Consider the following 16,979-nt stretch of genomic DNA (forward strand, 5'->3'; position numbering starts at 1 on the left):
ATCGTAAACAGCTGATGGATATTCTCAACACTGTCTTCTTGGAGAACATCTATGCACCTCTCAGTTGCGTCCAGGGACATGCCTTGGTCCATCTCTCTGTCCCGTGTTTAAACACAGACCAGGCCAGAAGCAGAGGTGGGCCCATGTGGCTAATCTTCCATTGCAGTTCAAGTCAGAAATATTAAACCTTGCTTATACTAAAAAATCTGTATTATCATTTTCTGATGTATTCCTTTTGTGTACAATAAATCTTTCCTCTTTAGAGAAAACTAATTGCTGGTGGTAAGAAAAACCACTTTCTGAAGTATGCTTACATGGGGGAAAAACCCACATATTTAGTGAGTTAAAACAAGTGCCTATTTCTCTAAGTTTTAAATAAGCAAACAGAAACACCCAAATATGTATTTTCGGCTTGTATTTTTTTCAAGCCAAAACATTTTCCTTGAGAAGTACTTAGGTATGGAGACAAGATGGGAGAAACTGGTGCCTGCCCGAGCCCGGGCATGGCCCGGAGAAGTAGATAGATGGAATCTGCTTTTGGAGATCTTAGGGACCCGAGGGAGAGCTGGCAACAACTAGGTAAATAGTGATCTTAGGGACTAGGAGTGGTTAGCAAAGAACTTAAACAGACCTCATTTCCTCATGTGCATTTGCAAAAGACCCTGGCTGTAGTGTGGAAGGACATTAAAAAGAAGCTGAACTAGATGGCATCTGCAGAGATAGAGGGAATAGGATAACATTTAGAAACTGATGAGTGATTAAATGGAAAAAAAACATGATAGTGGGCTAAGAAAGGGAGGATGAGGAGACGGTGGTTGGCTCCTGGGTCTCTGACTTGAGCAATACCCAACAGAGATGCTGCTCATTGAGGGAGTAAGCAATGGAGAGAGGGAGTATTTTGCAGGACGGGTTGAACAAGGATTCAATTAGGAGCCTGGTACATCCACAATGCCTGCAAAATCTCAAAAGAAAATGGTCTTAAATGTTTTTGCAAAATGAGTCTGGTCAAGAAGTCAAGGCTGAGTTAGGGACTGTGGGAGTCATCGGCACACGGATGCTATCTGAAGCCATGGAGATCGGATCACATAGGAGTGAGACCGGACAGAAGGACAAAAATGCAGTCTGGGATTAGCTCTGAGATGTGCCAGGCCTTTAAAAGACCCGACAGAGAATATGTAACTAACAATGAGTCCGAGCAGGCAAGGCAGGCAGCAGTCAGTGTCCAAGAAAGAAAACAGTCGTATTTCATAATCCCAGACCACATATCTTTGGCAAGCAGCTGTCAGCCACAACCCCTGCCTGGCTCAAAACAGGCCATTTCTAATGGTGAAAAATAAACCCACTGAAAGCAAGTCTTCCTAATGGAGAGAGAGAGAAGAGTACACTGAATTGATCCAAGAAGGAAAAATGAAAGTGCCATGAAGAAGAAAAGCCTCAGAGATCAACCTCAATGTCTGGGTTATGACTCGGTTACTGTAAATGGGGGGGGGGGGGGGATCTTGCTTAGTCTGCAGTAGATTGGCTTCTCCCTGGCTTGCAGGAAGCTAAAATGCTGTGCTGTAGAGTTCTTGCTTCTCTTTATGTTTGACATGAAATGGACATTGAGATTTAATGAGGAGAGTAGCTTAGTAGCTTGATGAGCTGTAAAGTCTCAAGGTCAGTCTTGAGAAATTAGCGCAGAGGAGTCTAACCCTCCCCCACCCCACCCCTCTCTCTCACTCCCCACCCCACCCCACCCCCCTCTCTCACTTCCCAGCATATATGTCCATCTGGGAAACATAGCTGTTTGTGTTTCTCTCTTTGCCAATCTCTACAGGATTAAAGACATGAGAACCTTTATATAAAATACGTTGCTGAAATCTCAGCTATTTGTTACGTGTCCGAGAATAATTGTGTATCCCTTCCTGTGGAAACTGGGTTTGTTGTTAAGGTCTGTATCTGGAGTTACGACATTAAGAAGAATCCTTGGCCATAACGTGGCAATATTACCTGCTGGGGTCCCATTTCCTCGTGTAGGATTTCATTAGTGTAAATTAAGTCTTTGGCAAATCATTGAAGAGACGGGAATAAGGGTAGATTACTATTCTAACAGTTCCAACGGTTTAAAAGTGTGGAAGCCTTACTGAAGTTGGTCTTTTTCTCAAACTTTCCTTTTCTCTGTATTTCTGTTCTTCTTCTGCAGTCTCACTTCGTGTTTCTGTAACTTATATTGACAGTTGGGAGGGCACCAGTTCTGGTTCCACCAGGAAACTGTTTCAGTAGATGTACAGCATTGTGTGTTCCTGATAAACTCTACACACTAGGTCTGTAATAACCCATAGGAGACCGACCGTATACCTGCCTTGAATCCAGACTTTAAATGTAATGTGGATTCTCTTTGTCCCCACTTTACATCTAGCAGAAAACTTGCACTCTGAGGCAGTCACTGCTCACTATGTCCTCCCAGCCTGGGTTTGGTGGTCCTGCTATTTTGTTTCCTAAAGATGCTAGCTTTTTGTCCAAACTAGAAATCCTTTTAACATCATCAGTGCCCTAAGCTGTTCATCTTTGTTACTAAATGGTTATATTTTTAACTGCTCCAAGTACATTTTTCTGGCATGTACAGAGAGAGCAGAAATTCCTGGATCACATGGCAGAGTGGATATCCAGAGAACTATACTCCTGAGGCCCTCAGCCAGGGGAAGGAGAAAAGGCAGAGTCGTAGACAAGCTTCCAGTTGCAGGCAGCACATAGAAGGGATGATTGTGGGGGAGCAAAACTAACGCAGGCTTGCTGAGCATTTTCGCTGCTGTGCTCTAAGCTGGAAGCATCCCATTTTGCATGTCATTAATCTGTAATTCCTGCAACTCTTCTTCGGTGTACATTAAACATCTGCCAAATTTCGTTACGAGCATTCCAAAAGCCAACCCAAGCCTCCAAAGTGTGTTTTGCATGTAGCATGTTTCTTTGGCTCGTGAAATAAGCGTATGTCCTCAAAGCTTAAAAGAAACAGTGGTCCTGGAATACTCCCCCTGGGGTGTAACCTTCCAAAAGCTGACATCTCCGAATGAAATTCAAAGTGGGTGGGATGGCTGGGAGAGCAATGAGCAATGTCTTAGGCACTTAGGCTTTTTGTACCTGGTTTGTAAAAGAGGACTTTCCTTTGGGTTTGCTGGAGTAAACGTGTGAACTTGCTCAGTATCATGGCCTTGCTATTTATCCTGCTTTTATTCAAATGAGTTTCTTTTAGCTACCTTGGTGTGCAGGTACTTAACAGATAGGTATAGAGTTGACTTAAATATTTTAATAATTTTTTAATATCTAAGCTAGATAAAAAGGCACAAAAGTTTACTGCCTCATGAGACATAACATTTAATTTTTAGATTTATTTTTATCTATATGGCTGTGTCCACATCTATGTGAATACGTACTACAAGTGTGCAGGTGCCCACAATGTCCGATCCCCATAGAGCTGGAGTTACAGGCGTTTGTGAGCCTCCCAACATAGGTGCTGAGTTCTGAATACGTGTCCTCTGCAAGAGCAGCAACTGCTCTTAACCACTAAACTGTCACTCCAGACCCCAAACTTTTTTTTATCAAAAGTTATTTTCAAGGAAGTTACCAACTTTAACTGCTGAAGAAGGAATTTTAATTATATATCAACCAATTAATTCAAACATATGAGAACCTATTGCCTAGAAAATGCACAAAATATTGAGTCTCTGGGTTTTTTTTTTCCCCCTGAACAGAGTCTTATATCAATAAATGGAAGACAAACTGCAAATAGTGAAGGAATAAGGAGAAGTACTCCCTAATACTTGGAGCTTTGTTTTATTTTGCTTGCTGCTAACCGATATTTTTGTTCCTTTCTTTTTGTTTTATTATATAGTGGCCACAGATGTCTTTAATTCCAAAAACCTGGCCGTTCAGGCACAAAAGAAGATCCTGGGTAAAATGGTATCCAAATCCATCGCCACCACCCTGATTGACGACACCAGCAGCGAGGTGCTAGACGAGCTCTACAGGGTGACCAAGGAGTACACCCAGAACAAGAAGGAGGCAGAGAAAGTCATCAAGAACCTCATCAAGACGGTCATCAAGCTGGCTGTCCTCCACAGGAACAATCAGTTCAACCAGGACGAGCTGGCGCTGATGGAGAAGTTCAAGAAGAAGGTGCACCAGCTCGCCATGACGGTTGTCAGCTTCCACCAGGTGGAGTACACCTTCGACCGCAACGTCCTGTCCCGGCTGCTGAACGAGTGCCGAGAGTTGCTGCATGACATCGTTCAGCGCCACCTCACCGCCAAGTCGCATGGACGGATCAATAATGTCTTTGATCACTTTTCAGATTGTGATTTCTTGGCTGCCCTGTATAATCCCTTTGGAAAATTTAAACCTCACTTACAGAAACTCTGCGACGGCATCAACAAAATGTTGGATGAAGAGAACATATGAGCCCGTGAAATGGGAGCGTGACCAGCAACAATTTAAGTGACTACGGAGCACTGCTCACTCATGAAGGGAAGACAGAATCTTTTAGAGATGTGTATTTTCAGAAAGCGCTGGCCCCGTGCAACCAGTTGTTGTACATTAATGGTAGTTCTTCTGTGTGGCTTGCTGTATTTGGGGTGGGGGGAAGCATACTGCCAAAAATTCTGGCTGAAAATGTTTTAATGTATGGCATGATGTGGGAAAAAACAGACGGTCGGTAATTCAAATGGAAAGTGACACCAAGACACATGAGTGTGGCTCCAATCGCTGGAACTTTTTGTGCTTTAGGGAAATTGTGTTGGTGGCACATTGGATATTTGTATTATGTATAAAGTTGTGTATCTTGGCTCACTTTTATCCTTTACTACGTCTGTGTATCTCTTTCCAAATTCCAAGAACCTCTCTTTGCTGTCATTGATCCTTTTGAAACAATTTTTGCTTCCCAGTCTACTGTTGACTCTTTGGTTACAGATTGTCACTGATATTCAGGAATTAAGTCTGAGGCAGTTGGATTGAATGCTCAGGAAAGCAGAAAACTGCATGTCTGAAATCAGGATTGTTGAAATAAACAATGTTAGACATCATGAGTAACGTCCATAGTAGGAGTGTGCTTTTGAAACCAAGTTCTACTTTTTGTGAAACTTAGAGTCTCAAAATTGTAGTGGCATGTTATTACCTTGAAGCACTTGCTTAGGGCCTAACTTTGATGTCATCCCAAACATGTGTTGACAGAAGTCTCTGGTATTAACTTCCATTTCACACGTAGGAGAAAAAAAAAAGATTCTAGATTGGCTTTGGTATTGAGACAATAAAATGTAAGTAGCATGGGAAAAAAAAGGAAAAAAATTCTTGAGTTTAAAGATGAACTAATTTAGGGGAGTGGGGGTGAATTGACAGAAGGGGTGTTGCTGAGTAACGTAAGAAAGATGAATGCATTTCAGTGTTTAATGGGGATTGATGAATAAAAGATCATTTTCTATTTAACTACTCAGGTTTTAGATTGTGTTATTTGCTATTTTGACGAGTGGACTGATGAGCATATCTGTCTCCAGTGGGTGGTGTGCTATTTTTGTATAATTTTAGGTGCACAGATGACAAAGTGGATCTTGGCTTATTGTGTAAAAAGAACTAGAAGACTCTGGCCCAACCACCAGCACTAAATATTGGCATTGCCACTGAGCCTGTCATTTGTCTACCTCAATAATCCTGACAGTGAAATAAAAACTCACCAAGAAAGGTCCCATGAGTGAAAAATTCCAGAAGTTGAAATCTGCTTTGTCCCATCATAGATCCGAGGGAAGTGGTCAAGTTTCTCTGAGACCCAGCTTGGCCTGGTTAACACAAACATCAAAGCCAAAAGGCATCTCTGCTTGTGTGACGTTACATCCTGAGCTGAGCTGAGTATGCTTCCTACCTCCCGGAGCCTGTCAATATTGCTAGAGGTTTTAACACTAGCATAATGGCTGCAGTTCTCATGGTTGGATGTCATAGCGACTAAATGGCTCATAAAAACGGAGCTTGGCAGCCTTCCTTGACCCGCCCGTTTCCAACCTCGGGGAAGCTGCGAATGTGAACTGATGGGAGCCACTGATCTGACACATTCTCTTCTCTACCAGATCTTGTACAATAGGAGTATGGATGGTGAAGTGGACAGCTTCTCAAGAATTTTTAGCTCAGGACATGACCAAAAGAAAAAAAAAAAAAACATAGAAGACATTGGGAGAAATTTAGAGAGATGTCTGCTCACATTTGAATAATATTGATGGGCCTGTAGGGTAGCAACACAATGCGCATGCGGATGCTGGTAGTATCTCTTAGTTTCATACAGCAGTAACTTAAGGTTATTGTTGGTGTTATGAAACACCATGATCAAAAAGCAAGTTGGGGAGGAAAGTGCTTATTCGGCTTACGCTTTGTTGTAACAGTTCATCACTGGAGTAAGTCAGGACAGGAAGCAAGCAGGGCAGGAACCTGAATACAGGAGCTGATGCAAAGGCCATGGAGGAGTGCTGCTTACTGGGTGGTTCCCAAGGCTTACTCGGTCTGTTTTCTTATGGAACTCAGTACCACCAGCCCAGGGGTGGCCCCACCCAGAATGGGCTGGGCGCTTCCCTACAAATCACTACTTAAGAAAATGCCCTACAGGCTTGCCTATGGCCTGCTCTGGTTGGTTGCTTGGTTTGGTTTGGTTTAGTTTTTTAAGACAAGGTTTCTCTGTGTAGCCTTGGCCATCCTGGTCTCGCTCTGTAGAACAAATAGATCCACCTTCCTCTGCCTACAGCGTGATCTTATTATGGAGACATTTTCTCAATTGAAGCTCCATCCTCTCTGATGACTCTAGCTTGTGTCAAGTTGACATAAAACTAGCCAACACACCCAGGAAGGCAAAAAGAAGTCTCTGTGGGTAACTAGTGTGAGAACACCCCGTAGATGTCAAACACTGCACATGCTGAAGTCCCTTGTCAAAAATGGCATAGTATTTGTATCTAGACTGCCTATATTTACAAGTCTCAAGATTACTTACAGGGCTGGAGAGATGGCTCAGGGGTTAAGAGCACTGGCTGTTCTTCCAAAGGTCCTAAGTTCAATTCCCAGCAACCACATGGTGGCTAATAACTATAACGAAATCTGGTGCCCTCTTCTGGCCTGCTAGCTCACATGCAGGCTAAATACGGTATTAATAATAAATAAATCTTTTTTTTTTTTTTAAATTACTTACAACATATAGAACAATGTAATTGCTGATTTAGAAGGTAAAAAAAAAAAAGGTGTTTTGTTTATGGAATAATCACAGGAAGAATGTAGTGTGTGTATGTGTGTGTCCATGTGGGGGGGGGCATGCTTGTGGAGGTAAGACAACTTGGAGTTGGTGCTCCCCTTCCATTGTGTAGGTTCTGGGACTGAACTTATGTATCACGTACCTGTAGCAACAGGTGCCTTTACTTGCTGAGCTATATTTCTGGCCCCTACAGCGTTTTTTTGGTTTGTTTGTTTGTTTGTTTTCTAATTTTTAATCCACAAAGGCAGAACCTACAGACATGGAAGACTAACTGTATGCTGAAGCAGGAAGCTATGCTGCCATTTTTTCAGAATCTTCTGAAAACAATAGCCTTGTTAATCTTTTGCCTGGTAAGTATGTATTTCCTGGTCAGTTAACACGTCATGATTAGCAAGTTATTGCCCTTTCCGAATGAGTAGCAGGCTAATTTCTGACCTAAGCTTCCTCTTATTTTACATGGCTTTGGGCAGGAAGGAACTGGAAAGAATTTGAACAAGCTTTGGGTGGATAACTCTAAGCAAAGATAATCCAATTTGGGAACTTACGTGTCTGTTTTCTATGTTTCGTGTTTTTTTTTTTTTTTTTTTCCTTTTTATTTATTTATTTATTTATTTATTTATTTATTTACTTATTTTAGACACAAAGTCTGACTTTGTAACTCAGCCTGGCATCAAAATCGTGATCCTCCTCCGTCAGCCTCCCAAGTGCTAGGACTGATTATAGGTGTGTGCTACTATATGTGTTCCAACCCTTTTCTTCTAAATTATGTTTTTGTTTTTTGTTTTTTTTAGAATTTGTGAAAGAAAAAAATGTCTTAGAACTGATTGTATGTATGTGTTGGTGGATTTTTTTTTGTTGTTGTTGTTGCAAAAAGCATGAGCTAGATGATAAGTGAATGATGACCAATATTGGCAATTAACAATATTGGCTTTCATGTGCCAGGCACAATCACCCAATAACTCACCCCACCACCACCAGTCTTCATCACTTTGCAAATGAGGAAACCGAGACAAGGGAAATGCAAGTTTTCTTGAGGTCATGCCTAAGTATCACAGCCACAGTATCAATGCGCCCTGGTTTGTATTTAAATGTAACATGGCTAAAAGCAATGGCGACCATATCACTGGCTCAGAGAACACGTTTTATCCTTCTGAAAACACTTTTCAAATAGTGACATTTTAGACCGAATTTAAATCACTGCATGCCTGACCTATGCAAAGATCTGGGTCTAATTTTATACAAAGGCATTTGGATGCTGCAGCATGAGATCTAATTGGAAGGCACGGTGTAGCTCAGATTGCTGCCTCCCCTGGTGCCTCAGCTCAAGGTGCTCACAATTAAGGAGGCTTTGAACGTGGGCTCATGAGGTGAGGTGTCCCTCCCCCGGACAGAGCACTGTGCCTGCACCGACACAGCACCCCATTGCGCGCCAAGGAGTATTATGGCATCAATACCTTTTTTCCAGGTTTGGAGACTAAAAAGATTTTGACAAGTAAGATTAGAAACATACTCTTGTGTTTTTCTGATTATTACAACTGCATATACAACTCAGTTTGTTTTAGAAGAAAAACATGTGTGAGGAGCCTTAATGACACAGAAATGCTGCTTTTTTTTTTGTCTCTCTAACAACTCATTCTTGATTTTTCTGGAAAGCCCTTTTCTCCCCTGCTATGTGAATACATATATAGAACAAATCTAAAATCTACAAAGCTTAAGCTCCTGATGGCTTGACATAACTTTTTGCAGTTTCGACTTCTCAGGTTGAAATTTTTTTTTTTCCACTGAGAGTTTTACATGTTCCTTGAGATACTGGACGTGAGTATATGAGCTAAGCAATAATTTAACAGACCCCACTTTGATAAATGAAAGGTCAATGTATTCATCCATGGGCTGAAATATTTGTAGTAAAGGTTGAGTGTTCAGTCACCAGGACATTAAAATATTCTAATGGAACAGCATGTTAACAGGAATATAGTGTTTAAATACTGTTGTCAGGTTTGGATTTCCACACCTGCACTTTCTAAATTAGCTAAACTTACCCATATTCAGCTTGAGAAATTACACACCTTCTCAGAAAGCCTCTAAGTTAAACTCACAGCAGTTTTAGAAGTGTTATTTGACAGATACAACTTTATCCTAGCTCTGAAACCGTTTTGTGTTTTTGTTTTGTTTTGTTTTGTTTTTTTGTAATTCAAGTATAGATTATAAAGCTCTCTCTATAAAAGTTATGTCCCAAACTGACAGCCTGGAAAGATGGCTCAGAGGTTAAGAGTCTATACGGCTCTTACAGAGAACCTGAGTTCGCCTCCCAGCTCACCATGGCCTACCACCCCAGCTCCAGCGGTTCTATCTAATACCTCTGGGCTCCTCTGGCACCAACATTCATGTGAATATATCCACAAGAACATACACACATCCATTCAAAAATAATAAAAATACATCTTAAAAAAAACAAAACAAAACAAAAAACAAGCTTAGTGTGGTAAAGTGAGGTGGGAGGCAAGAAGATCAAAGTCACCCTCAAGCATTTATCAAGTTCATCACCTGCCTGAATTATGAGACTCTGTCACAAACAAACAAACAAAAACCCCAACAACAACAACAACAAAAACAGAGAAGAAAGAAACTATACAAATGGCATAATAAAAATACTGGAACACTAGTCAGAAGAATGAGTCAACTTTTGTTTCTGAAATGATGCAACAGGAAAATCTATGCTTATATTCCCCCAAAACCATCTCCACCAAGTGTTGAACATTTGTGTCTTTTACTCTGGTGTCACTAGGGACACTTATGTACAGCCCAAATAAGAGGGACCATTTTTTAACCTCAGGAAAATTGATAAAAGGGGAACACTGTGTGGAAGGACTCATTTCTGTCCTTCCCAAAAAGGTTTTTCCACCCAGCGATGAGCTCGAGCTGCAGGTTAAGGGCCATGCCACTACTACAGCATGCTGCCTGCTGATTCCTGAGAGAGGATGTGGACAAACCAGGAAGAAATTCCGGCTAAGAGGAAAACATCTGTGCTTTGGAAATGCTCTGCACACGCAGAGACCCCACCTCTGTAGTCACTTAAGCTCCAAGAGATCTGCGTAAGATCAGGCAGCCCTGGAATCACCCCTTCTCTTTCTTCCTGCATGGCTGAGAAAATTCTGCCTTCTCTGCTCGCTGCTGCATGATTCTGGTTTTGACTTGTGAAAATAAAGTGATGGCTCAGGAACTTACAGTTCAATCTTAGCACAAGGGGAAAATACTTGAGTTGGAGCCAGTGAAAAGGCCCAGCAGCTAAACCAGTGGTTCTCAACTTTCCTAATGCCTCGACCCTTTACTACAGTTCCTCATGTTTTTGAGACTCTCTCCCACCATAAACACATTTTCATAACTGTAATTTGTTCCATCTGTGAACCGTAGTGTATCTGACATACAAGATATTTGATGTGTGACCTGCCAGAGGGTCGTGACCCACAGGTTGAGAACCACTGAGCTCACTGTACTTGTGGCCAAGCCTGAAAGACTGCATTTCATCCCTGGAACCTGCCTGATAAAAGGAGAAACTGACACTCTCAAGGTGTCCTCTGATCCCCCCACAAAACATCAACACACAACAGATTTTAAAATTTAATATCTGATTTTTTTTAAGTGTTTTGATTCACAAAGTCAACTAAGGCAACAAATTCCTCTGTCCTTTGACTTTTCCATTTAAAAGCTCGCAGACAGCTTATTCATCTAAAGCGGCCTAGAATGGAGTGTAAACGTGAGGCAGAGAAGGAAAGGACAGAGATCTCTACTGTCACCATTGCATGGGATAATTGATAGTTTATAATGCTGCTCTCCTTTCTCTAGCAACAGGTTTTTATCAGCTCAGTAGGCACTACCGTTTCTCTAAGCTGAAGGGCATCTTCTTGTCAGCTTCGCTCTCTTCTAAGACCACTTGTTTTCTGAAGGCGAACTCCTCGCTGATAGCCAGATAGAAGTCACAGTGTTAGTCCTTTCACCTCCTCAGGGACCCTGCTTTCACAGCTGAGCAGTGACACTTTTACATTGCTGAATTATTCACTGAAGAACAGACCCTGGACTCCAAGGGTGGAAACATTCCATGGTGTCTGCAAACAGTGTGTGTCAGAGGTTTGGCATCTCTTCCTCCCAGGAAGTCACTGGAGGGTGACCAGGTAGAACCCAGCTGGGTACAGCGTGCATAAGTTGAAGCCAGCAGTAAACTTATTTCCTGCTCCTGGCTTGACAGGGAACTTTCTCCCAATGTTTGTAAAACTATTTCATATTTTCATTTGAAAGATAAAAATCAAACACAGAGGGCCCTGAAAGATGACAACTGTACCTAAGTGGGATGCTGTTTATTGCTGGCCTTCTGCCACTACCCAAAAAGCAATACAAATAAGCCTGAATCTAAAAGGAATTCAGATACAGGCGTCAACAGACCAGGGGAACCCCATCCAAGCCAGGTCCTCTTTAAAAACTGGCTTTTGCTTTCAATTCAGGAAAATTATTTTGGATTGAGTTGTGAAAAATACTGTCTGGCTGCTATTTAGGCATCACCTTTTAACCATTACATTCTACACTTCAGGAAATCACTTGGATTGTTTCTACTGGTGTTAGTCTCTTATTGCTGTATCACAAGCCATCAGCAAAAGTCTGTGGTTTAAAAAAAAAAAAAAGTTAGCTGTCTCCCATGATTCCTAGGGTTAAATGGGCTCACACAGATCATTAGCTGTTTGGATTTGGGACTGAGAATTGACCTCAGGGCCTCACACATGTTAAGTCATTCTATGTACCCTGTACTTTTGGCATTTCTCTTCTCTCATAGCTTACAGTCACATGGTAGCTGAAGATTAGCCTAGCACTCTGTGGTGACTGGGAATTTTGATCTCTTCTATAGCATTTTCTACTTCCTTAGAGTATGACAAGTCCAAAAGCAGAAGTTTCCAGTCCTTCAGTGACTCACATCAAGACAGACCCAGCCCCACTTCTGCTCACTGTACTAGTCCAAGCGTGTCCAAGCTCTTCTGGGAGTCTGCAACTGTACTGCTGGGGTTGGTGGTAGGCTCGGGAGACCACAGGAAAAGGTCAAACTCACAGTTATGATTTATTACAGATAGTCAGCAGAGGAAACAGCCCACAGAAAAGAGTCCCAGAGAGACCAATTTGAATGTTTCCAGGGGACTTCCTCCAATATAATGTTATAGACCACTTAATTTTTCCAGACGCAATGTGTGACAACATATGCAAAATGTTACCAACCACCAAGAAAGCTCCTCTGGCACGTGGGATCCAGAGTGTTCACTGAGGTATACAGGATCCACTTGACCAACTTTTGTTACTGAGTCTCTGTCTCCTCTAATGGCAAAGGAACACAAGATGACTCGGGTGCTGGGGTCAATTTTAAAAATGGACACGCAGTATCAATGACATCCTTAGTATAATAAACTATTTGGTAAGCCTTCTGGTTCCTAGATACACAAAGAAGTTTTGCTTGAGCAGGGCATTCCATGGTATAGAAATGATCTTTCAGAGTCTCCTGAAGAGTCTGTGTTTTCTTAGGAATGTGCACACACATGCAACCTGGCTTCAGCGTGGAGGGAGCTATGCCAGGGCATGAACTCTAGAAAGAGTAATTCTTTGAAGTTGCCTTTACAGACTAAATACCATGTCATTATTTTTCTCTCCTGGCTCCAGCAAAGACACCAATACGTGGGGGTGTCTGGAGTTCTTCAGAGAGTTTTTTTCAACTAGAAACAAATACAAGAGTAATAGACTAACCCACTTATAGTACATTCTTGTCCATGTGAAAGGTGAGTTCCCATCTATAATTTAACTATGCTATTCAAGAAACACTGGATTCTGCGAGAACAACTGGGTGCTGTTCGTAAAGAGTTTGCTGACTGATGGGGAGGCTGACAGTCAGTGCACAGTTCACTTACTTCTAAATTTCGCTTCCCAGGTTGTTGAATATCCCAGAATATGCTTCCTGATATGAAGATTTTCTAACAGTTTGATTTTAGGCTGATGTTTTTAAAGCAATAAACTCAAAAGTGGTGGCAGATTCCTTTTTCAATATCAAGGCAAATGTATGTGAAAGTCTGTGTGTTCATGCCTGTATGAATGATAGTAGATGTAGGAAAAACGTATATGGGTCTTTTGCTTTTATTCAAAACAAAACTGATTACAGCTACGTCCATGACAAGATTTAGAGTACAACCCCTATGAAGTAGAAGAATGAATGTAGAAACAAGGAACAGTTTCATCAATGGTTAACATTTCATTCATATGTAAAGTTTCACAAATATCTGAGTGATGGGTAACATAGATGAGCTTGCTTTTTGAGAAAGGATCTCTGTTGTAGCCCAAGCTGACACAGTAGTCATTATCCTCCATCATCCTCCACCTCCTGGGTACTGGGACTATACAATACCTAATATAAAACTTAAAAAAAATCCTTATCTTGATAAGCAGACTTCCCCACACCTCATGAGGCGAGACAAATTTTGGCTTCATGAGTATGTGTGTGCCCCTGAGCCTTTGGGTGGAGATCCAAGAGTACCCATTAGCATGTATCTGAAGAGAGTGGCCTCTCTTGCAGCTATGTTTGTGGACTTCTTTGTCGTTGACCCAGGAGTCAGTGAATTTTTCCCAGCATTTGGCCACATGTCGCTATCACTGTTCTGAGGTTTCTGAGTATTGGAGGAAAAGCATTAAGGAAATATCCTGTCCTCTTGTTGGCCGAGATTAGAGAGCAAGGTCAGTACAGATCCCTAAACATGGAGCCCGTGGTGGGGTTCAGAGCCTCACTGAGATTCAACCCCCAGTGGCTTTCTCTGTCTCTAGAAAGAACAGGGCTTGTCTCTTTCATGTTGAATACCATCCAGAGGACTGTTTCAGATCCCTTCTAGACAAACGCCAACACTTCCTTCCACTAGCTGACTCATGAAAGTTTTATTTTTCATGATTGTGAAAAGATGGGATTTTGAAGTTTACCATTTGGTTTAGCCTATTTTTAATATATGGAACCAGGAGGATGGCTTAGTTGATAAAGAGCTTGTCATGAAAACATGAAGGCCTTATTTCAGATCTCTGGCACACTTATTAAACAAACAAACAAACCAAAAACTAAGTATGGGCATGCAGCTCTAAGCTGGAGGAATGGGAAAGTTGAGACAGGAAGATCCAGGGCTTGCTGGCCAGCCCATCTCCTGCCTAACCAAATCAATAAGCTCCAATTCAGTGAGAGACGCTGTCTCAAAAATAAGGTAGAAGGCATTAAGGAAGACACAGACATCAACCTCTGACCAACACACATGCATACACACATAGGCAAACACACGGACACACACACAGAAAGAGAAAGAGAGAGAGAGAGAGAGAGAGAGAGAGAGAGAGAGAGAGAGAGAGAGAGAGAGAGAGCTAAGCATCACTCCAGCTCTATAGAAGTCACCGTCTGATAAGAGGCTTTGTCTTCCTGGCAGCAGTCGGTGTGATTTGAACTTGGAATGTAAAAACAAACTAGCTGTGGAGAATGACCTAACGGTAAATCAGTGTTACCCAGGTGACTGGAGAGATGGGGCAAGGATGGTTTCACCATAGTTCCTGGAATCTGGGGAACCACAGACATCAGCTTTCCAGTTACCTCATCAAATGGTGTTTCTGAGAGCATCTGGGAAGGATTGAGGTGAATGCCTGGGTTGGTCTGCTCCATCATTCTTAACCAGTCTCTGGGATGCTGTTCGTCTAAAATCCCCTGTGTACAAATAAGAGGGAACCAAGGGGAAATCTGATCCAGTTTCTCACAGATGATAAAATTATTTGTTCCAGAAAAGAGGAAGTAGGGCATCTTGGGTAGTCAAGATTAGTACTCGTAGAGATAAAATGGGTTTGATCCTTTCCTGGTTTGGGGGTTTTTGTGTGTTTTGTTTTGTTTTGTTTTAAGTTCTGTCCCCTTTGCAGACGTTTGTCAGATGTTGGTTATCTGGGAATTCAGACTTTTCCACGCTGAGCACGATGCTGTCAGAACTAAGTGTCTCTGTGTGCCTACACGGAGGTGCTAAGTAGGGATTTCATGTCATCCTCTCCCATCATGAGTTATGCAGGATCATGTTCTTTTACAGAAGAGAAGCTGGCACCCAGAAGATAGTACATCTTCTAGTTCAGTGCCTCTCAACCCTCCTAATGCATCGACATTTTAATATAGCTCCTCATGTTGTGGTGACCCCCTACCATAAAATTATTTTGTTGCTACCTCCTAACTGTAATTTTGCTGTTATGAATTTTAATGCCAATATCTGTATTTTGCAATAGGCAACCCCTGGGGGTTGGTCATCTCCAAGTGGTTTTAACTCACTGTTCTAGCTAATACATCTGATAAATGGTTGAGCTGACTAGGGCTTGAATCCACAAGTACCAAGAACCCGACCCTCTGCCCCTCCCCTAGTGCTCATGAATAGATGGGTGGCTGCAATGGGTCTCTGTTCTCAGATATACATTTAAACAAAGCTCGGTGGCTTAAAGATTTCTTCAATTACCTTAGCTCTGTGTTTACCTCAGTGATTCTTGCTCATGAATATGCAAATAAGAACGCTAACAGCCATTGGATGTAACAACCAGCTTGCTGCTGAAAGTATGAAAACTGGCATCTCTTGCTATTGTGTCCTCAGCTCTGATGGTTATTAACCATATGGATGAGGAGCTACTAAGTGGCCATGATGGTGGTGGGGGAGGTGGTTTTGTTTATTGAGTTGAATTGATCGTAGCTGTTACATGAAGTGTACATGAGGCATTTGAGTAAAACAACAAAAACAAAACAAAACAATACTTCCTCACATCTGGGTAGCACTGTACTGATGTTAACCTTCACCACCACCACCACCGACACTATCACCACTGCTTCCACTACCACTACCACTATTACCGGCATCACCTGCACGACCCACTGCAGTACCATTGCTGTCACCGACAAGAGGTAGGCAGGATGTGAAGAGGATGAGGGCTTGCAGAGTGTAGACTGACACCAGTCTGTGGGTCAAGATTCCTCTGTAGTAAACAGTTTCCTCTCATAGAAAATTTCAGATTTGCAGTACACTTCATGTATTGTCCTAGATTTTTCATGAACAGGGAATCTAATACCATGAATATATAGGAGGCTTGCTTCATTCTTGGAGCATTTTAGATTATAGGTTGAGTGACCCTCATGTAAAAATCTTGGAATCAGAAGTAATTCAGGTTTGGGATTTTCTTTGAAGTTAACTGAAAAAAAAATCCTAAATCTTCCCAAAAAATCAAAAAACTTTTAACATGTAGCAGTTTATACGTAAGGAAGATTCATGTTTACAATAAAATGTTAACCTTCGTTTTGGGAAATATACACTACCTATCATTTTACATCATGTTTTTTACTTCTATAATATAATAATACATTTAACCATAGGTGCTGGGGTTGGGTGCAGCTCCATCCAACCAAAATCGGATTCCTACTTATGGGTCTGCTGGTTCCCTCCAACAATGGGACCTCTCATTCCCCAATGCTTAGCTGAGATCATATTCTTGGTGCATTCTCATTTATGAAAGTGATTGGTCACTTTTTTTTTAAACCACTCTTGCTCCTGGCTGTGGCTTTGACATGAATTCCATATGTGCAAAATGTAGTCCATATGAGCATCGCTGAGAAAAGCCCGTTTTTTCTGCTAGCTCTCCAAGGCACATGAAAAAGTCTTAGTTTGTCCCC

At 41.8% G+C, this 16,979-nt stretch overlaps 1 protein-coding gene across 1 annotated transcript in view; it reads left to right on the top strand.

The window, feature by feature from the left end:
- Tnfaip8 (TNF alpha induced protein 8) overlaps window positions 1-4,510 on the top strand; it is a 114,120-nt gene extending 109,610 nt beyond the window's left edge. Inside the window, exon 2 of the mRNA XM_051163101.1 lies at window positions 3,869-4,510. Coding sequence (XP_051019058.1) covers window positions 3,869-4,434 — 566 coding nt within the window. The 3' untranslated portion in view covers window positions 4,435-4,510. The remainder of the gene's footprint in view (window positions 1-3,868) is intronic.
- The last annotated feature ends 12,469 nt before the right edge of the window (window positions 4,511-16,979 follow it).

The sequence above is a fragment of the Acomys russatus genome, chromosome 20, assembly GCF_903995435.1.
Source record: "Acomys russatus chromosome 20, mAcoRus1.1, whole genome shotgun sequence".
Taxonomy (NCBI): domain Eukaryota; kingdom Metazoa; phylum Chordata; class Mammalia; order Rodentia; family Muridae; genus Acomys; species Acomys russatus.